General features: G+C 42.5%; 1 protein-coding gene across 2 annotated transcripts; it reads right to left on the bottom strand.

The window, feature by feature from the left end:
• Positions 1-559: 559 nt before the first annotated feature.
• On the bottom strand, positions 560-22,905 carry Medag (mesenteric estrogen dependent adipogenesis). 2 transcript variants are annotated; one of them, XM_087199582.1, is made up of 6 exons: positions 20,968-22,905; positions 10,601-10,708; positions 9,145-9,254; positions 5,684-5,796; positions 4,745-5,030; positions 560-3,108 (listed from the first exon to the last, which is right to left on the bottom strand). In XM_087199582.1, exons 1-6 carry the CDS (start codon positions 21,246-21,248, stop codon positions 2,984-2,986), a joined length of 1,023 nt encoding a protein of 340 aa, XP_087055708.1. In that variant the 5' UTR covers positions 21,249-22,905; the 3' UTR covers positions 560-2,983. The 2 variants fall into 2 exon arrangements, with proteins under 2 accessions (XP_087055708.1, XP_004854837.1); XM_004854780.4 differs by lacking the exon at positions 10,601-10,708.
• Positions 22,906-22,959: the final 54 nt, after the last annotated feature.

The following is a 22,959-nucleotide window of genomic DNA, read 5'->3' as shown; positions in this document are numbered from 1 at the left end:
GTGAACATTCATTTTAAATCTGTTTTACCAGCATGTGCCCATTTAAATGAATATTCTCTTCTTCAAAGTAATTCATTTTAATGATGCTGCCATTGCTTAAAGTATCTTTGAAATTCTTTAGAAACTCCCTTAAGAAACTGATGGACACATTCTTTTGAATTTCTTCAGTAAGAACATAACTTTATTCTTTGAAGACTGATTGGATATTTAAAACATTAAGAATACATTCTAGTTGATAATCAAGGTAGGTGACAGTTTGGGCAATGTCCTTTAGCCAAAAATCAAATTATGACCATCAGGCAATGACAAAAATAACTTCCTCATTCTGTAGTTTCTGTACTTGCATTCTTATTGGAATTAATTAATAGTCCCCAAGGTCATTGACAACTTGTATAAGTCAATCATCTGGATAAACCAATCCTTACAAATTTGTTTTAAAATTAAATTTTACAGGGATGGGGATTTAGCTCAGTGGGGCTGTGCTTGCCTCCCAAGCACAAGGTCCTGAGTTCAATCCCCTGTAACAACAACAACAACAACAACAACAAAAACCCCTAAATTTTAGTTGTATTTCATTTTATTGCCAAAACAGGATCTCAGATATCTTTGATATTTTCCTTTTTGAAAGTTGTATTTTGGTGAGGGGGTGCTGAGGTTTGTACCCAAGGCCCTCACACATGCTAAGTACATGATCTCTCACTGAGCTGCACTCTCAGCTCTGTCTTAACATGACTGAAAGCTCCTTGAAAGCAAAAGTCATATTTAAGCACCATTATATGCCAGCATCCACCTTAGTGCATGACTCATGGTAGCCATTTAAACATATGTGCTGATGATGAAAGAATTGAACAGACAGATTGTTAAGGTCATTGTTGCGTGTCTTAGTCTACTTTCTGTTACTATAACAGAGTTCCTTGGCTGGGTAATTTCTAAAGAAAATTTTGACTTGAGTATGGTGTGAGTCTCCTCTAGGCTTCTGTTGGGGGCCTCATGCGTGCTAGTGGGGACTCTGCGCAGTACTGAGAAAGTGAAGGATGTCACATGATAAGACAGAGCAAGCTTGTTTGCTTGGGCCTCTTTTCCTCTACTTATAAAGGCACTAATGCAATCGTGAGGGCCCCATCCTCATGACCCCATCTAATCTTAATTACTCCCCAAAGAGACACTTCTAAATGCAATTAACTTTGACATTGGGGATTAAATTTCAACGTTAGTCTTGGTTGGGACAAACCATCAGCAAACATACCACTGTTCTGCAAATTTCTATTGATCTTAAACTCTTAAAATAGCCACATAGGGCCACATATGTACCCAGATGGAGGCTTCCTATGTTTCATTAATTTATAGGTTTTTAAATCTCATTTCTTTGTTATATTTGCTAATAAAATGCTCTAGCACAGTGTATAATTACCTTACAAGTAGTTTATAAAACTTTGCTGAGAATAAATTTGGTTCTGTCAACTAAAAAATGTTTTTAAGGATGAAAGACACTTCTCAGACCTTTAGGACATTTCCAGAGCAGTTGCTAATGGTTTTATTCAATTCAGCTATTTAAATTTTGTCAATTTTGAAATCATTTCTTTTGGAATGCACCCAATGAACCTAAAGTTTGTTTGTACTGGTATAAAAATCTACTTTATTATTATATTCTTCATTTTTTACTGAATTTAATAGCTAATGCTTATCCTCTTTTGTTATAAAGGAACATTTCCCTTCTGTTTTCTGAAAGAGCAGAATCAAATTTTGTTTCCTTCCTCCAAATATTTTATAGTTCCATTCTTCAAAAGGCTCTTCTTAAGAAAGTAGCTATGGAAATCACAATTCCTACTGTAATTATTAAGTTATAAGGATATATACCACCAGAAAATCACAAAGAAATAATCACACACACCCCTGGTCACAAATTTAATCCACTCTAGGTTGAATGCTAAGAAAATTTTAACTGTGCAAATGTACTACATAAAATTTCAATATAAGTGGCAGTACCATCAATAGTGTTATCAAAATGTACAATACAGGAACATATTTTTAAAAGGATATAAAAATGATGCTTGGGAGCCATAAATCTCATTATGAACATATGTAGTGATTCATTCATGCAAGTTTTTATATGGAAATAGGCTTTCTTCTTTTGAAGAATTCCACTGCAGCTAAGAGGAAAAGTGTATTGATGTAACAATGTATTATGATACTGTATAGCTTTCTTCTATTTTTCTTTTCATGTTAGAATTGCTAAAGCTTATTTTAAATGCCCAACTGATATAATGTGCTTGCAGGAAGGAGGACGCTGCCATGTACTACATCACCTGACCTCATTCTGGATGGGCCATGTGCTAAGAGGGAGGCCAAAAAACTTCACATTTCAGGCAAGGAATGTCAAGGTTACTGTGCTAGCTACCTGGCCAATCCTCCAGTAAACCAAATGTTGAAGTTTCTCATAAGATTTCATAGAGGCAGATCAGAACACATGATTGCCTCCCCAAGAAAGCTGGTGCAGGCTTTCTGCTCAACAGCTTTGAAGAGAAGAGCCCCATGAGCCCCATGCTTCCTGGCTTTGGGCATTACCAAGGGTGTCCCAAGAAGAGGGTCAGATTCTGATTTAGGAAACATCACAGGTGATACTTGAGCCAACTCCCAAGTCAGATGATTCCCATGGTAGTGGCCAGGAACACTGCTAGGGCACTAGGGTGCCACGCAAAGGTTCAGGGTTGCAGGACCCTGCAGCCTTAGAGAAATGTGCCAAGTAGAGAATCTCCCACCTCCACACCATGGGGCCAAAGCCCTTCCACTCTGGTAACTGAAACCTTGAAGGAATCCAGCTGCACTGACCCTCCCAGGGCATGATGCCATGGAAATGGAGATAGGAATCCTCTTAAAAGGCATGGGGGAGCTGGGGTTGGCAAGGGATGGAAGTGCTTGCCTCCCACCTCCTCTCATCCCTTCAGCTGGAGTAGAGAAGTCACATCAAAAATGTTCAGTCCAATCAGATAAATTCTTTGGGTATCTCTTCAGATTCCAGAACACTTGGAAATGACAATTCTGACAAAAGGGGCTCTGTCAGAGATGATCTGGGTGACAGATTGCAGTTAAAAACATCATCTGTTGAACCTGAAAAACAATAAGTAAGGCATTCATTATTATGTGCTTCTTTTTGCTTATCAGTGGGACATGACTATCACTTTCTTTTCTGCAAGCTGGAGAGTTGCCCTGAGCCACACATACTCTTTCTCCCTTGCAGGCCCAGGTTTGGGGAATAGATGCTCAGGGAAGAGGTTAGGTTTTGAAGGGGATGGAACTGGGTAGCAGCCTTGGTAGCCCTGTACTCAGTCTGGAGCTGGGCCTGCCTGCCAGGGCAGTAGAGCCCTCTTGGCTCTGCCATCCGCAGTGTATGTGGCAGCTTCCAGGAAGGGTCCTGACCCACTGTCTGGAGCTGAAGGGATCCTGGGGCCGGCTCAGCAAACTCCCAGAAAAGCCCTGCCAACTTCCCATGTGCCTCGGTGTCCCTGAGATGGATATGGACACTCTGGATAGGTTACAGGACAGGGAGCAAGTCACAATGAAACAGGAAAATTTTCCAGGCTTCTGCGGCCAGTGGGTGGGTTGAGGGTGCCATAGAGGGACCGGGCATGTGTCACACTGCCACAACAGGGTGAGTTATCTTCCTGAAAGGAGCTGAATATAATCCTGTATGTAGCTGCCACGGAGATAGCACAGGGGCATCTCTGTGAGAAACTCCCAGCCAGAGGAAGCTAATGTAACATGGAGAGGGGCAGATAGACAGACAAACATGGGAGCCGGGGGGGAAGAGGGATGAACAGTGACAGTCTAGATAGAGAGACAGAGAGATTCAAAGACAGAGATGGAGAGAGAGACAGTGACAGAGAAGGGGAAGGAGGGAAGGAGTGAGGGAAAGGGAAAGAGAGAGACCACTTCTAGGAGAAGAAACAGCTGGGAGTAAGCACTTCTGCTGTAAACACTGGAAGAAAACAGCTGTCGCTAAATACAAATATGAAGAGAATAGTTTCCATCTGCACTGTAAGAACACTGCAGGTTCATAGAGACTGGTTATTTTCTGCTTCAAGGAAGCTATTCCATGTCCTAGAGGAGGCTGCAATAGAGAATGGACTCCACCAAAGACACATCCAGACAAAACGTGATCCGTGCCATCTGCTTGAGCCACATGGATATCAAAATTGAGAACTCACCATATGTCAATTACAGTTTGTTAAATGACATCTTCTCAAGAGTGTCTCTTTTGTAGTCCTGCAAGACCTGGAGAACCCTTCCACAAATTGTTAAAGATAAGTAACACAACCATGTAGACTTCTTCCCCAACTGATTTAGTGACCATTCTGTTGTCCAAAATATGCACACAAAGAAAGCAGCATTATTTCATAATATTTAAATGAGCATCAATATAATTTAAATTAATAATCTTTAAAATTATTTTCTGGGTGTGCTGCACAATATAATTGCTATGTCAGAAAACTTAAAGGAGCCAGAGAAGAAAAGTCTCAGTCTCTCTTTCTCTCTCTGTCTCTCTCTCTCTCTCTCCCTGGCTCTCTTAAAAACAGGGTCTCTTTTTGTTAATAAACATTTCTCAATTCTTTCTAAATTATGGGATGTATTTCCCTTTTATCACCAGATCTTGGCTCTTGCCTTCTCAATTGATTTTCTTCTCTCACTGTATTATTCCACTGTGATTGAACTATCCTTCACAAGCCCTTGAGAATTTTTCACATACCTCTGGAAGTTACACTGAATTTTCGGTCAGAGAAACTGCTCCTTCGGATAAAAGGTTCACTCATTTTTTCCAGAAATAACTTAATTGTCTCTTTCTTTTCTGGACTTGTACTTGACAAATTCAGAACTTTTCCATTCACGTTCACAGTGGAATTGCTGAGCCCAAACCAATAGAAAAAATCAAATAAGGCATCAGCTTTGAATTCGTACACAAAGCTCAGATTTTCTCCATTAATTACTTCAGTTCCTGGAGGGAAAAAATTCTTCACTACTTCTTGAAAATCAAACTGAAAGACAAAGAAACATTTAATTGACTGTATGAATAGAACTATTATGTTGACATTATAGAATTAACAACTACTCAACTCTTTATTTCTCTTTTACTTTGTAAAACTCTTATCTTTATTTATTTATTTTTTTAAAAAAATGAATCTTCATTTTGGTATCCAATTTAAAACTTTGAACTGCTTGGCCAGAATCACACTTATTTATACCCCATTCCTAAAAAGTTGCTGGAAACTAAGCCAGCAGTTATGACACAATAGGGAATGAAATGTCTGAATATAAAACAATTCCCCTTTATCCATAGTTCTGCTTTCTGAAGTTTCAGTTCCCTGTTGTCTGAAAATACAACGTGGAAAACTCCAGAAAGAAATAATTTATAAGTTTTAAGAATTTTTTTATTTGTCCTATTTTATAGTTAGTGTTCCTCACTGAGCCTAATGTATAAGTAAAACTCTGAGATTTTCTGTATGTACATATAGAAAAAAAAAAAACATTGGACATATAATAGGGTTTGGTACCATGCATAGTTCCAGGCATGTGTGTGACTTATCAGGGGCCCACCACAGTGGAGTGCAGGCTCCAGGGACACAGACTGCATGAACTATGCAGCCCCTTCATATGAGTGGCAGCCTGAATCCAGCCAGGCTAGGCTTACCTTCAGTCGGTAACTTTCTCCAATCACTGAGGAGATGACCATGTCCATCCCCTGCTCTATCTGTCTTCTTATCTTTGGGTGCCTTGTGTTCACAAGAAGTGCGTATGTCTTTTCTAGAAATTAGCAAGCAGAATTCAGAAAGAAATGTGTACATGTGACATAAACGCGCTTCTTGGGATATGCTGAAGCAGTAATCTTTGGAGTAAATCTTATAAGCCTCCCTCAAGCCCTTACTGAAACATCTGAGGAGATTTCTAGAAACATTCCCAAGAATTTTGCAGATTTGAAGGCAGCTCTGGGCTATTGTAAAAGCAGGTTAGCAAATCATCTTCCTCGAGGCTAAGGTTTATCACCTGTGTCTCAGAAATCAAAAGCTCCACTCTATAATTATCACAGATGAGAACTCTTCTGCATAGCAGGAATCTAGCATGGGGAAGGAAGGGGAAAATCGACATGGCTGGTTTTCAGGTCCTGCCTTGCTGTATATTTAAATCACAGCTTGTCTCTCACCATTATTTCCTTATTTGCAAAGCAGAAAATCAGCAAAGCCTAGAGAAAAGGTCTGCCTATGCCTTCCACTACCACTCACCACAGCCCCAGCTTCACCAGAAACCTGGCATTCTTTCTGTCAAATGGACGGTCTGGGGTTCGAAGGATCAAGGCAACATGAGATTGATTTTGCCCCCTGCTCCTAACCTTAACAAATTCCCAAGGGAGAAAAGAAAAAGAAATGTCTTTCCCATTGTTTAAATGATACCTTATCTCTGTCCTGGAAGACACTGGCCTTTTTTTTCCTGTTGCTGTGTTGTGCTGTGTTGTGTGTGCTGTGCTGTGTTGTGCTGTAACCCTGTAAGTGTGGTTCTGTCCAATTCTGCATAATCTAAGCAAAGGGAAGGTTGCTCACTCATTGGGAAATTTGAAATATTATTGACTAGCAGTCTCAACTTTTCCACCCTCTGGAATCAAGCACTTCCTCAAGGAGACAGGGGGATACCTAGGTCACCCTCTGTGTAAAAGCACGGAACATTTTGATTTGGCTTTAAGCTATCTCAGAGGCAAATCTGTGGCCCACCAATAACAAGTATTTACATTTTGAAGGAAAGAATTTTGAATTACCCTTACTCATCTTACTTTTCCTTGAGATATAAACTACCTGATACTTTCTTTGAGACAAGTGATAAATAAAATAAAGCAAGCAAATTATTTGATACCTTGAATTAAAATTTCACCCAAACAAAACCAAGACCTTTAGGCTGATTACACACTCAAGGCCACTATGTTCCATAGTTGTATTGGCTGGGCAGGTTGTGACTACACAACTCTAGAGAAAGCCATTTACATTTATAAACATGTCTGTGTATATTTATCACGTTAAGCTCCTGGAAAGCATTAGCAATTGTCTTGAGAAAATGAAGGTTTTTCTAATTTGCATAAAAGTACAGTTCAAAATAGTATCAGGACTGACATGTTGCCTTAATCATAATTTTCATAACCTATCTTGACCATCTTAAGTTTCTCTATTTCAGAACCCCTGTATTTTAGAACTTTTCTTAAAATTAATTAGTAATGACTTTTGTGCCTCCATGCACAATAGTTGTCATACCTCAGAGCACTTTCTATAGGGCACACAAAAAAATCTTTTTGTGCCACTTCCTGTACTTTCACTGAAATGTTAACATGGACAGGGCTCTTATTGTTGCTGCAGATTCCTCTCAGAGGTCAACCCAGGAGGTGTTCTTAATACAGCTGTGAATTACATTCCTAGAGAACTCTGGCTTTCTGGTTCTCCAAGCCAAAGAATACGTGGGGCTCAGGTGGCCTAACAGGCACTGCTTAGAACAGTGTGTTCTCCTGGTCTCTCCTGCAGAGAGCATCCTGACTTTGAACCATGAAATGAGCAGAGAGAGCGCCAGTAATGTGAATGACAGCCCATGCTAGGAGACACCTAGTTGAAATTTGTAGATCATTTCTTATGACCTTGGACTTATTTTAAGAGTTCTATTTAGAATCAAGTTCAAAAATTTCACCCTGGGTGAAGGGCGCACAGGTAATGGGGGAAGAAAATAAGAACCAAGATACATCATGTACAGGTACAAGCAGCCAATGGTAAATGTAAATGTATTGTACACCTAAAATGTACCAATAAAAGAATTTAAAAAAATTTCACCCTTATCACAGACATTATGCCCATGACTTTCCCCACATGCTGCTCTGAGGAGGAAGATGAGAAAATGAGAGCATTTTCATATTGAAATGTAAGTTATAGAGTTGTTTCCAGTTAATCTGATGTTTTAGAAGAAACATAAAGAGTGTGTCTAAACATGAAATCTGCCTTTCCCCTTTCTCCATCTCTTGATCCCCATAAGGGATGAAAAACAGAAATTGGGATGTGTTATGTACATGTACCAACTCCACACAAGGAATGTGAGCATTATGCACTGTAAACATATAAAAAAACCCCAAACTACCAGGAAGAGACTAAGGATTGGAGGAGAGGGGAGGAGGGATGGAAGGGAAAAGGGATTAAAGGAATTAAGATGTACATGTACTAACTTCTCACAAGGAATGTAAACATTATTACTACACACATGTACTAATAACTACAGTTAACTAAAAATAAGCATGAAATCCTACTACATAGAAACATGAAACATAAAGCATCTACAACTGCTATTTTTTAATCTTAGTTTTCTTATATATAAAAGGAGACTAGCTGGGTGTGGGGGCAGACATCTGTAATCCCAGTACTCAGGAGGCTGAGGGAGGGGTCACCCCTGGGTCATGAGGTCAGCCTGGGCTATGCAGTGAGCTCAAGGGCAGCCTCAACTAAATAGGAAGACCCTGTCTCAAACAATCTAACAAAAAAAGAAACAAGTAAAACAAAAATAGAATAAGGATAGACTATGTACCATATAGGTAGGACAACAATGCATCCTAGTCTCCTAGGTCAGTCCCAGTTTAAATCTTTGTCCCAGAATAAATATCGACTATGATGACTTTCTTGCTCAAAACAATGCTCCCCTTTAGATGATAAACCATATAGGGCTGTTGTGCCAATTAATTACATCAGAGCATTTCACAGACATACTGTTTGATATATGGTAGAGTATAATTTATATATATATATATATATATATATATATATATATATATATATATATATATATATTCCTTATCACTCCAGCCATTTTTGCAGTCATTGAAGACCCAGAGCATCAGGTCACTTCCTGCCTACAGAGGAAGTAGGAAGAAGTTTCTCAGACAGGTGGCTTTGCCCTACAACCATTAGGAGTTTGTTCTGCAAGCTTGTGCTATGTTACATATGGCCTCACACATCAGGGTCCTAGCTGTTGACCTTGTCCTGAGCTGATATCCAGCCTGCTCTCTCTATGCCCCACTTCTACCTCGTTAATGTGCCTTAGTGCATAGCCCAGCAAGGCAAAACCAAATTATATACCTACCTTTTGAGGTGTCTTGTTTGGTCTGTACATTAATAAAGAACAGCATTGGTTTGCTCAATATAGTTTCCCTATAGTCTTTATAATCACAGTAGTTGGTCAGTTCCACATACCTACGAAAAAGCAAAGAAAATTACAAATGTAATGTACTGTCCCATTTCAGTTAGGAAAGGGATATATGGACATGTATCTGTCATAGGCACATACTCTTTGAGGGAAGTTTTCTAAAGCATGTCCTTGCAGAGGTCACCATCCTTTTATATCATATAAGTAAATTTCCTTTCTTTGGTCATGACTGATCAACTGAGGAGGATTCAGTGTGCAAAGGTGCCATAGCCTTGGCTTGGCTTGATGTTGATGTTTGGCTCTCAAAATGGGTTAGAAGAATACACTGGAAGGTAAAAGGGCCCCAAGTATGGCTAGATCAAGAATGAATTACTTAGTAAGTGGAATTAACTGGATCTTCTCCAGTGGCGTCATCTTATCTAACTGGTATGCCTGGAATTTTCCTTTCCTTCTCTTCCCCCAGCCCCTCTTTAATCCCAAGATTGCACAGTCAACCAATGTTTGTATAAACTATTACTAATTCTATTTCCTCAATCCTGAGCCTATGTAACTTAAATAAAATTATTGTTGGACTTTTGCCCATATCCTCATTAAACTTAACTTCCTTCATTTGTCTTGGCAAGAAAGATTTTTCTCAATTTGACTCTGTCATGTAGCATGTTAGCTTTCTTTCTGTCCCCTACAAGTCTTCCAAACAGACTTTCTGTCTCTACCTATGCTGCTAATAAAAAGATCCAAGGGAAAATTAGCTTCCTTCAAGAAGATGGCTAATTTCTTAACTACACTGAGCTCAGATGCTGTGCAGATAGAGGCAGGTTTAAAGGCATCTGGTGGGCTGAAGGATGCCTTTGCCACAGTTCCTCTTAAACAGGAGCTGGTTCCCCACTGACACAGCTGTAAGCATCTGAATGGAGTGAATGGACTGGCTGAGCTGACAGCATGTGGTGCCTTTTGCTACACTGCGGTGTGATTGTTTCTTATACCTAGTTGTGAGTAGACAGCTCCAGGCATTTCTTTCCAGCTGCTTGTCCTTCCAGTGCCTGACATGAAAATCATATCCTTGGAAAGAAAAGAGCTGCCGCAGGGGGCTGTGGCCATGCAGTCACCTTGGCATCCCTCTCTGGGTCCACTTCCCACAACCCCCTCCGAGGAGCCAGAGTACAAGACAGTGACGCAGGTGTGGGTCAAGAGCACGCAGGAGAATATCTACCCTAAAGCAGAAAAACACAGCTTCTACTTGCCTGTTTCCCAGCTTGATTTCATAGAAATCTATGTCATTATCATTTTGCTACATTGTCAGAGCTGATTTTGAGAGCTTTTAAGAAGTGACCCCTGATGGAGCCTCTGAAAAATTTCGTGCCTTTTATTTCATGAAGCTTGAAAGTAGTCTCACCTCCCAAGCCATCTGCCCTGGAGGTGGTTTGGGGGCTTGTCCTGGGGTGGCAGGAGAACAAAAGCTGGAGTGCTCCAGAGCTGGAAAGAGGTGCAGGTGTTTGATGCTCTGGGGTGTGAGAGAAGAGGGAGGCAGAGAAGGAGCAAGAGTCAGGATCTGGGGCATAATAAGGAAACAGATGGGATAAAAGAACACAGAGCCCAGGTTTTGTGTGGTTCTTTTCACTCCTCACTCACCTTCAGCTGGGCAGAACAGGAGAAAAGGGTAAGTGGCAGTACCTAAAAGCCTGAGGGGGTGGCACCTGGGTTTCCTGTGGGGAGAGAATCTCCCTGTCCTTCTTTGTCCCAAATGACCAACTATTAAAAAGGCACTGGAGAAAAGAAGCAGAAGAGAAAGAAGGAAAAGGGAACCACTGTTTTCTGGGTTCATTCATTCTCATTGCTTCATTCATTCATTCCACAACATTCATTAAACCCTGGTGATGTGCTGGGCACCAAGTAGGCAAAACAGGCATGGCTCAGAGCCTGGCAAGGAGTTGGGGAGTGTGCACGACAGGAAGCCTCCTGTATTCTTCCATGTGCCCTATTCTGTCATCTTTCTATTTGGCTGTCAGTGACCGACGCAGGCCTAATATGAAAAAGAAAGGTGTATGTACCTGAGTGGGAGCCAGACACCACTTGTGATCCATCTCAGGAAGTTTCACATTCACCCACCACCTTGCTAACCAGGGAGTTAAGTGAGTGTTCCTGAATCCTTTGGAGATCAAGGCTGATCTGAGGATACAAACATTGTTCTCACACATTGTTAAGAAGTAACACCTGACCCCTAACTTCCCATCTCCAGAGTTAAGCACCTTTACTATTCTACCCAAGGAGATTCCTCTATTCTTTCAAAACCCATAGTCATATGACTGTTTTCTAGAGTGAGCACATGGTGTACACACATGGTGTGTACAACACATCCAAAAAATCTGCACTTTTATTACTTTTTCTGATAACCCAAATGACAGTGCACTATTCCTTTTTACTCACACAATCAACTGACATTGGTTGGAGACAGCATTTTAAATCACTGGATTTTCTTTGTGAACCCACAGCTTAAAAGAAAAAGATACAAATCTCAACTTAGAAATGATCAATGGTTAGGAGAATAATTAGTTTTCCCCAGAGTTCTGTGGAAGGCTTGTCTGAATGCTATAGGGCTCAACAAGCAGTTGCTTGGCATAGTCAGAGAAAGGTACCCTCCAGTCACATATCGAGTTTAATGTATAACCTGTGCATGAAAAGTCCATTTGGAGTCTGAATTTAATAAAAAGCCTGGATGCATGACAGAAATTAATCTGTCTTTGATGATTTGGAGACCTTAATGGGCTGCAAACCTTGTAGCAGAGCATGTCCATTATCCTCTTGCGACAGATGTGTGAAAACACAGCTTATCCAAGAGCTCTGATACCAGAACTTACTGGATATAAATAAGAGCTACAGTAGTCCCTCCTTATCTTCCCAGGATATATTCCAGGACCTCCAGGGGATCACTGAAAACTCAGGTAGTACCAGATCCTATATAAGTACTGTGATATCTCAACCTAGAGGGCTACTAAGTGACTATGGGTGGGTAGTATATATATAAAGTAAGCATATATGGGACAAAGGGATGATTCATTTGCTGAGCATGAGAAAGAATCAGACAGTGAGTATTTCAGCATGTACCAGAATAGTATAAAAATTAGAACATATGCATGGTTTATTTTTGGAAATTTCCATTTAATATTTTCTCACCAAGTTGACCACAGATCAAGGAAGGCTAAACCATGAATAAGGGGAAAGTATTACACCCCATTAATTCCTCCATGCCCAGCCTCCCAGTTATGGTCCAGTTGTTAAAAACTCTAAAATTCCAGTGAAATAAGCAAACATATGCATTTCTTTAAAATTCACTCATAAAATTTGGATTCATAAATTCCTTAAAATACAAAAAGATCAGAGGATCTGGTTGTTAAAACCTGCAGATATTTAAGTATCTGACATTTAATCACTGGTTTTAAGATGAGTCTTGCTAGGGTACATTAGGGACTAGTTATTTGGTCTTTAATCATGAATATTTCTGAATTAGTGATGGAAATATCGCTCTTGTATATTGAATATTTATTGTATTTGCTGAAGTTATCATTGGGGATGAAAAGCAAACAGTTGAGATAGACAGTTCCTTTAAACTGATTGCTTCTTTGCTTTTGCCCTGACCCCAAAATACTTCTAGGCTGAAACATTCTAAGCCTGGCTTCAGTACAAAGATAGGAAGGCAGAACAATGTCAGGGGAGGCATAGTGTTTCAAAATAAGATCTAATCCATGTCCTAACTCATAGGCTCTGTTAACTTCATTTGACAGTCATAGCTCACTGCGACCTGAAGTGAGTTATGTAACCTATCTATACCTGGTCCCTCATCTGTCAAAGAGGCATAACAGTATTTCCTCATGTGGAGATTAAATTCAGTATGTGTAACATAGACACACATGCTGGAGCCCATGGGAGATGCTCAGTAAACACTGTGATTATCTTTAATTCTGGACAAATCAGTGGGCCAATAGGATGAGGTTCTGTAAGCTTCTGACTCCCAACCAGGAGTATATTTATTTGAATTACCAGGAAATAAGTGTCTGAAAGATAAATGAGCAAGAGTTTCTCATTCTCTGCTCCAACTTCTTGCCTCATTTTTTTCAGTTTGGAAGGCTAATAGGAACAGCTTAAAGAGGCAACATCTGAAAGATGAGACCAAGAAAGAGCACTGTGTTTTCCTTTCTAGCAAATCAGGAATGGCAGTAAGATGTACCGCCTTCTAAGGTGCCACCTTCAGAGCATCTTTCACGCTCCACAGCACAATATGGAGAACTGCCCCAGATTTCCCTCAACCCTAATGTACAGCTACCTCTACAAGCTCAATTAGATTTTGTCACCTTCTCTTGTTGCCTTCATTTAAAAATTTTTTAAATCCACTTATGGAAAGTAAATATCCTCCATCAAAACTCCATTGATACTAAGATAAATCTACAGACATGTCCTAGACACACATGTTGTCAGAGGATGTCCTGACTGAGATAAAATGGTTTAATGGAATTAATAACATAGGGGTCAGAGTATGCTTGTGTTCCAACAGAGGACAAACTCAGACCCACAGAGATCACCAGACCTGACACACTGCCTGCTGCTGAAACCCAAGAGCAGGCATATTCTGCCATAGAGGAAACACAACAAACCAATGCCTAGATGCCATGGAATATCACCCTGCTACAACAGCTGCTGTTTCCAAATAAGAAAGGAGGAGATGTAGGAGACATCCCTGCCCAATACTAGCAGGCTATGAGTGGCACATGCTTCTTGCCTTTCCTAATTTGGCTATATTGTTTTATATCAGGAGTCAGACCACAGCCCTGCATGACTCAAATGGGCACGTCAGCCAGCAGAGTTGGACTAGTATTGCTCCTTTGCTAATGGCTGTCACCAAGGCCTAAGTCCTGGTCTGTGAAGTGCCAGGGCCCTGCTGAATTATGTGCAGCTGAGGTCAGCGTGACCCCAATTAAAATCCTTTCCCCTGAATTATCGCTTTCACTGACCTCGTAGATTGCTTGCTAATTGCGTCTGGTCCCAGTACTGGTTTCTTCTATCCTAGCAAGATAAGCAGTGCTGACTCCCTGACAGCCCTGCCTGGCACCATCACGCCAGGTGTTCAGCAGTTATTCACTAGATGACTTCAAAGCTCCCTAGCTCCCTATTCCTTCTCATTATTGTATTCAATAAATGCTGGATGCACTTGGGGGCTTTTGTCTTTATTGCCATCAGCAGCATTGACCAGGTCCCAAGACCCAGCCTTGTCACTCTAAGTCTTGTTTCCTGTCTGTTCTTTAATTCACCTTGTGCTAAGGTGGCTCATAGGCCAGGACCCATGGTAGAGGTCCTGATAATGTCCCCTTCCTATTCCCTACACTAATGATCCAGTGTTTCATGATAAAGAGGAACTCAAACCCATGGTCTCCACCTGAAAGGTTGGTATATATACATGCATTAAATTTTTTAAAAAATGGATAAAGATATGAAAATATCACATGTTACCTACCCCATTAATATGCAATATATATAATTAGTTATCAATTAACATAAAGATAAAAATGAAACCTTGAATAAAAAAACAAGCATAAGAAAGTAAAAGCAGGATCTCAGATATTTGCACATTCACGTTCACAGTAACATTCACAATAGCTAAAAGGTGGAAGCAACACAAGCGTCCATCCACAGATGACTGGATAAACAAAACATGGTACATACCTACATTTAGAGTGTTATTCAGCCTTAGAAAAGAAGGAAATGCAGACACATGTTACAACATGAATGAACCTTGATTGAAGACATTATGTTCAGTAAAATAAGCAAGGCATAAAAAAGCAACTATTATATAATTCTACTTGTAGTAGATATGTGGAGTAATCAAATCCATAGTGGCAGAAATTAGAACAGTGGTTACCAGTGGCTGGAGGGGAGCAAAAATGGGGAGTTATAGTTTAATGTGTCCTGAGTTTCAGAAGGATGAACGAGTTTGGAGATGGACGGTGGTGATGTCGCACACCAGTTTGAAAGTACTTCATAACACTGAGCTGTACACTTAAGAGTGGCTAGAATAGCAAACTTTGTTCAATGTGTATTTTATCACAATTAAAATGCAAGTAAAATAAGACAAATCACAGAGAATGGAGCAGACAAAAAGAGGAGCACACACCATATGGTCTTCGTGCACAGTGCTTGTGGCTCTTACAATCCTTGACTGTGACACTAAGCAAACATTTTCAGAAATTTCTACTCCTGGGAGCAAGCAGGGCTCCCTGCTATGTTGACAGTGTTTGGCTTGATGGCCGTATGCAGAGCTTCACCCTCTCAAACAATTCCTTCTCTTTCATTTCCTTCCATAACTGTAGTGAAACTAAGCAAAATTTTCAGACTTTATGATTCTAACATCTGTAGCTGAAATCAAGGATACCCTTGTTAATTCACTTGCTTATTGAGCAGTTATGGATAGCTAGTGTGTGTGTGTGTGTGTGTGTGTGTGTGTGAAAATTGTGATGGGGCAGAGAATGGTCCATCCGTGCAATAAAAATTAACTAATCACCTGCTATGTGCTGGCCTCAGGGGACACAAAAATGAGAAAGAAAGCAGTCTTACTTCCAAGTGCCATACAGATGTATTTGAAGACAGATAAAATATACCATCTTAATAGGAAATGATGGATATATATGACCTTGTTGCTCAAAGTGTGATCCTTGGACGAAAAGCACTAGCATCATTGGAAGCTTGTTGAAATGCAGGATCCAGGCCCCTTCCCAGTCTTATTGAGTAGAATCTGTATTTTATCAAGATCACCAAGAGACTTGCACGCTTATTTAAATTTCTAGACGCATCAGTCTAAGACATGGCGCCTGCCATTCTGAGGATTGCAAACTGGTAAATTATTCAAACATGCAAATGCCAGAGAGATACACAGTTCTCTGCATTCATAAACCCAAGCTCCTATTTAAACAAAAATGAACATGGGGGAAGCATTTGGAATCAAAGCCATTAATTGAAAGCACGATGGGGATAGAACCATAGGAGGAGCCACTACTTGGCCAAGCCTTGGGGACTACAAGGGTGGCTACATCTGGGAGGATAGGCAGGTATGTGGCAAAGACCAGGTGGGCTGAGTGTTGGAAGCAGACTATAGTATGGCTGAAAGTCAGAGCAAGCCTCTGGAGGAAGGAAGCCAGAGATGAAGGCATCAAATCTGAGTGTGATTTCTGTCTCCGTGACCTCTGCAGGTATCTAACCTTGCTGAGACTCACTTTCCTCACCTGTAAAATCATCTAATGAAAGGTGCTGATGAGGTGATTACCAGATTAAACAGTTGTCTGATGAGATTACTTGGCAGTATAAAAACTAACGAATGTCAAGTGTCTAATATGGGCCAATCACCGTTTTTTAGGATTTTCCCAACTTAAATTCTCTACAATCCTGTAAGTTTGAGAGGATTATTATTCTCATTTAATAGCCAAGGAAACCAAGACACACAGAAATTAAGGAAATGTCCCAAGATCTCTCAGCTAGCACTCACCTCATCCATGCTTCCTCCAGACTGAGTCTCATCAAAATCATAGCCCAGTGTGTGGACTAGTATTAGTTCATCAGTGTCATGATATGCCCCTTTACCAGACTACTGCCCTTGGCAGGTTTCCATGCCTCAGACTCAGCACATAGGAGAAGTCACAGGCAGACACAAGCAGCACAGCCCAGTTCTTTGGGCTATATACAGAGCTGTGACAACCAGGTTTGGGCTAGGACAAAGTCCATGTTTCCTGCTACAGGGTGCAGGTGATGCCACTCAGCACAAATCTAAATATGTGCCGGCCCTGACTCTAGTCCTGCTTCACCCTTGAGTCCCAGAGTCCCACCCTTCTGCATTCTGCCCCAGGGACCTGCCCAGAGGAGGGTGTGACTGTTACCCATCTGTCTAACAGCTGCTTGGCCACAGGCAGGACCAGGTTACATTTCTGCTTATAGAGACTTCCGTAAAACCTCCCTACTTTCTCTTTTACACTGATTACATAAGCTGCACAGGAGCTGATGGAATCACAGTTATTTATTTGTGGGCTCTGGAAGTGAGAAGCTGCTGCTGATTATAGGAAGACAGAATTACTTCCCATTCCAGGCAATTTTTGAGAAACAGGGGCTTCACAATTCGACAATGTTACTTAGAATCCCTGGTTCTATTGCTGCCAGCATCTCGCTTAGTTTAATTACTTAATCTCTCTGAGTCCTAATTTTCCCATTTGTAAAAAAGGGACAACAATAGTAGTGCCAACTTTGTAAGCTTTTGTGAGATAATACCTAGTGCTCAAGTAAATGTCAGCAGCCACCATTATTACTGTTGTACTTATTTTGATTACCCAAGCTGTCTCTTTCTTGCTAGGGGAACACCAAAGAGAAGGAATTAGAGGTCCTCTTTGCTAGATGTTGCCATTACATATGACTATGAGGTAGTGTTAGAGGCAAAAAGAAAGGTACATGACGGGAGCAGTGAAGGGTGTTTCATCCTTGGATTTTAAAGTGTTGAATGACTAGCTCTTTGGATAACTAGCATGTACATCTGGTTCCTGAGCAGGGCTTGGTTGTAATATAGATGAGCTTGAAAGAAAAAAAGAACAAGAAAGATCTTTCCATAAATCCCATCAAGTAAGACAAAAATTGTTAAAGCAGGCTCTGGGAGAAGCTTTAAAGCTTGGTGGCCTTCACTAAATTGTCCCATCACCCTAGACTCTCATTGTTTATTTTATAGGTATGTATTTAGAAAAATGTCTACCTATCAGAAAACAAACCTGAATGTGTAGGACAGAAATCATCCTCTTGCTCCCTGAGCAAGTGAACCATGTGAATGTGAAGAGCAATGGCTCTCAGCCTTTGGTGTTACTTGGGAAAGGGACTTGTGAAACCTTTTGAGGCTCTAAAAAGAAATCTTAATTACATCATGGGCTTATTCCACAGTAAAAATATATAGTGACTGGGAAAAACCCTAATTATTTAATAGATCAAAGGTCCTTAACCTGGATCCAAGTATCTTATTAACTACCTGAATGGTTATTAGTATTGGGAATATATCTACTTTTCTGGGGAAAAGGTTTCCATGTAGTTCTCAAAAGCCATACAGTTTAAAATGTTTAAGAATCAGCACTATGCCTTTCTCAGTCCCTGGCTGTCTTGACAGCTGTTCTTGGTTAGAAGCCATCCACACCTAAGGCAGGAATGTGGTGGCCACAAAGATGCAAAAGTTAATGCAGTTCATTGACTCCAGGCTCCAGCTCCTTTGACAAATGGAAAGTACATTCTGGGGAACTGAGGATGCCAGACAAGGCAAAAACAGACTGGTTCTTCATTCATCAACTGGCCTGCCTCAAGAGAAACCAAAGTAGAGTGCTGTGCCAGGGACATTCAAAATCAGTGCCTCCCACAGTACAGTGACAGTAATGTCAAACTGGGTACAGCATGCGGAGAATACACCTGCCCTGGCTGTCATTGATCCAGGTGATTCTGAGAGTGTCAGAAGCATGACAGACACACCAGTGAACAAGGTAAATCTGCAATTCTGTTTAATAAAACTGGCCAGATCTGGAAGAACAAGGAGCAGGAGGAAGATGAAGAAGGAAGAAGAGGAAGGAAAGAAAGAGGGAGGGAGGGTTGGGGATTTAGCTCAGTGGTTCCACTGCCCAGCCTGCCTCACAAGCCCAGGTACCCCCCCCCCGCCAAAAAAAAGAGGGAGGGAAGGGGAGAGAGAGGGAGGCAGAAAGACACTGCTCTGGAGTAATATTTTGAGGTAGGAAGTTTATACAATTCCAAAAACCAAAGACAATTGTTAATGTTGATCAGAGGAATAACAACTTCAGATGTCTGAATTTGGTATGTTCTCTTTTGTTGCATGATGACAAATGTCTCACTGCTGCACATAATCCTAGCAGGCTCTCTCCATTCAGACCAGATTCCCTTCTAGTGACCTTTCAGGACTGCACATCCATTTATAAAAGCTACCTTCCCTACCAAGGTACGTCCCGTTAAGGAAGATACACTGCTCCTTCTGTTGCCCAAGTTATTTTCAGGGGCTGGTTGCTATTCCTCAGGGTACAAAAGCCCTCACACATGATTGCTTATGGAGTAGAGCCTTTGTAGTTCTGTGTTTGACCTCTGAATGTGCCATCTGGTCATTACTGGCCAGTTGTTTAGTAGGCCTTAAACTGCCCAGGGACTACTGCAGTGTTTACTAAGATTAGGGGAGCTGGTTCTGTCTAAAGCCTTATCCATCCTTCCAATTAAGTCTCAAATACAATAGTTATCTTCTTTTTAAATCTTTCTAAATCTGATTTCTGACTCAGTTCTTCCTTCTGCCCCTTGCTTATGGGTTGGAATTTTCATTTCACCAGAGGGGGGGGAAGGGGAGAGGGGAGAGAGAGAGAGAGAGAGAGAGAGAGAGAGAGAGAGACAGAGAGAGAGACAGAGAGAGAGACAGAGAGACAGAGAGAGAGACAGAGAGAGAGAGAGGGAGAAAGAAGAGAAATGAGAGAAAGTCTTGCTGTGGAATGGTTTTACAGGCATTCATTGCCCTTAACTATATTGGCTTGGAAAAGCACGGGGTTTTTTTGTTTTTGTTTTTGCCAGCAGCTTTGAAACAAGCACTATAAATACCTCATTTTGTTTGCTTGCCCCTCTTGGCTGTATTCCACCAACACGGTACCCAACTCAGTCTTTCCCAGCAACAAACATATTACATCTTAATAGATGGCAGTTCATTCATTTCTTTCTTTTTGTTTTTTTTGTTTTTTTGGTACCTGGGATCAAACTCCGGACCTTGAGCTTGGGAGCCAGGTGCCTGAACCAAGAGCTAAATCCCCGACTGTTCATTCATTTCTTAATCAAACTCCAGTCTGCACTTGCCTCTTTGGAGAACTGCAGTGCAAATATAAGAGAGTTTTACATTCCCTTCCCTCAGGATGACCCGGGGAGGCCCAGGTCCTATAGAATCAGGCAGGGATTGCCCTCCTCCATCCCCCACCATCAAAGCCTGCTCAGACAGATGGTCCACTTTCCTGCTGGCTTCTAGTCTGCCTATGAGGGTTTCAGTCACTTTGGCCACATCAGCCTAGCACCATTCTGGGGAAACTCCATTCAGTTAGGGCTCCAGGTTTTATCTGCCAACTCACAGGTCGCACTGCACTGGATTGCACTTGTCCGGGTTGTTTCCTTCACCGCGGCTGATTGGTCGGTTGTTAGTTGGTTGACTGGATGGTTGGTGACACAGTAAGAGAAGTCAAAGACGTATAAATGCTTCTTCACTGGAACTCCTCACCGGATAAAACTAGTTGTGCTCAGAACTGTACAACTGCCCTCCCAAGGCCCCATATCTAAAGAGAGGATGTGAGTCTCTGCACAGCAAATATTCCCTAAAGGGTGTGCCTCAAGTCATCGGTCAGATGGCTGAGCTCATCTGGCCCAGTTAAGAAGCTGGAATGGAAAGAGCAACCACAGTTATGCACTTTGGGTGGGAGCTGAGCGAGTCCATGGCGCTCCCACACTGCCCTCCCCACATGGCCCGCCTGATGTCCTCTGGGTTGCTTCAACCTGCAGCTGCAAAGGGTCAGTGCAAAGGGCGGCAGCAGCCAGGGCGGGGACAGCTTGCAGGCTCCAGGTGACGTTAACAGCGAGAACATCTAGAGATTGAAAGAAAAGGGAAAGGGGTCGCGGGCAAAGGGGGCAGCTGGGTGGAGTTTCCCGGGAGCTGGCGGCTGGCCACGGCGAGGCACCCACCTCTTGATGTAGCTGCTGAGGCGGTAGAGCTGCCCATCCAGGCGCACGAAGCCGTCCCCGAAGACGTTGAAGCCCCCACGCACGGCCACCGGCTCCCCGAGCCCGGGCACCACGAGCTGGTCGCCGCGTAGCTGCAAGGCTCCGGGTTGCAGGCGCAGAAGCTGGGCCAGCGGGAGCACGGCCAGCTCGCAGTCGCAGGTCCACAAGCTGCGCAGCTCCCCTGACGAGATGGAGGTCAGGCTCGGCCTGCCCACTGGCTCGCACGCCGCCGCCGCCGCCATGCCCGGGCGTCGATGCTTCCCGGCCTCCCGTCCCGGCCTCCCGTCCCAGCCCAGCGCTGCCCGCGGCCGATGGCGGCCTCTCCCGGTGCTACGCGGCACGGGGAAAGCGGTCCCAGCGCCGCGCCGCCCCTTTTATCTGCCCTCTGGCGTCCGCCGCACCCCTCTCGGCCCACGCCACGACCCCGGACGCTCGGCCGACTAATCCTGTCTCCTAACTCTCCCGCCAGGCCGCTCCTGCTGTCAGCCAAGGCTTAGTCATCGCCCCGCAGGCGCTGGGCCCCGCCCTGCCTGGGGGACACTGCCTGGCCTGGGGTAGGGGAGGCACCGCGCCCAAATCCGGACTGACAGGGTGGGCAGCGGGGCGCGACCCCTCCCCGTGCCTAAGACACGGCCGTGTGCTGATTGCAGGGCAGCCCAAGGCGCCTCACGCCACTCTCCACCTGGGGCCCGGGGCCTGGCAGAGGGCACTGCTTCAGCTCTAACCCATCCACACCCCAAGCTGGAGTCAGAAGTCTCCCGTCAATGTTGAGCCTCAGTCTTCTCTCCTCTTCCCAAATCCAAATCATATCCCACACTTCTTTCTTGGCGCTGGTTCTCCCCCCTGGATTCCCTTCTACCTAGAAATTCCAATGATGATCATGTCACTTTTCCAGAAAGCCTTGGCCAATCTCCGTGAACTTCATTCCTTCCTTCTCTTGTTCTACTGGCTGGTGGACTCAACGTTGCATGTTCTGGTTCAGGCTGGAAGCCTTAGCTGTCCTCGCTCCTCCCCGCCTCCTAGGAGGCTGTGAACTCTGTGAGTGCTGGAGTATTTTCATTTGCTCAGTCTAGAAATATCTGACGGCTATGAGCGCTAGCTATGTGTTCCTTAGTCTCCTGAGGTACGAAAGGAGGACTATTTCATTCAATTTAATTAAACAAGTATTTCCGGAACATCTAACAGATAATAGATAATGAGCTACTTTCTGAGAAGACCAGAATGAATAAACACAACTCTGCCATCTCCTAACTTATAGTCTAATAGAGGGGCAGGCAGGCATTCCAACACTGCATTGCACTAAATGAAAATCTCTGCTTTGGATAAACCCGGATGATATGGGAGGAGAATTAAGCCTGTTTGAAGTTTCCTGAAATACTGTGATATAGGACTCTAGATGAAAAGGTTAAGTAGAATTTAGAGAATGTCATCCATTTGTTTTGGCGTGCTTCCAAAGTGGGTTCTTGTGTATATTTGTTCATTTCAATCCTAGAACATGAGCTCCATTCTCCTTCCCTGTTCTAGGAAAACACATATCTTTTCTCAAGACACAATTCCTTTACCCAGGATCAGTTCTGGGGTCTCTCAGCACACATCTAATTCAGGGAGCATTTCAAATGTGATACATTGATCACTATTGAATTCATCTTTTTCAGAGAAGAAAGAAAAATCTGAAAATGAAATGATCTGCCATGAGATTCTTCTGGAAAGTGATATGAGAGGATTATTGCACAGCATGGACCTGGGGTGGGCTGAGTCTATAGTTGGACCCAAGGCTCAACTGTTTTCCCGAGAGAGAGGTGAGGTGGGCATTATGTCCTTCACATCCAAATTGGAGCTATCCTCCAAGCATTCACAGGCACTGCTCTCCACCAGGCTCCCCCTTAAGCTCTGAGGGCACACATAAAGAAATAAAAATAATACAAAATAAAATAACAAAACTCAACAGAGATA

Source organism: Heterocephalus glaber, unplaced genomic scaffold (assembly GCF_053883595.1).
Source record: "Heterocephalus glaber isolate CG9 unplaced genomic scaffold, H.glaber_assembly_v1.0 deba00001720, whole genome shotgun sequence".
NCBI lineage: Eukaryota > Metazoa > Chordata > Mammalia > Rodentia > Bathyergidae > Heterocephalus > Heterocephalus glaber.
Note: the sequence above shows the minus strand (reverse complement) of the source record. Positions and strands in the feature narration are given on the sequence as shown.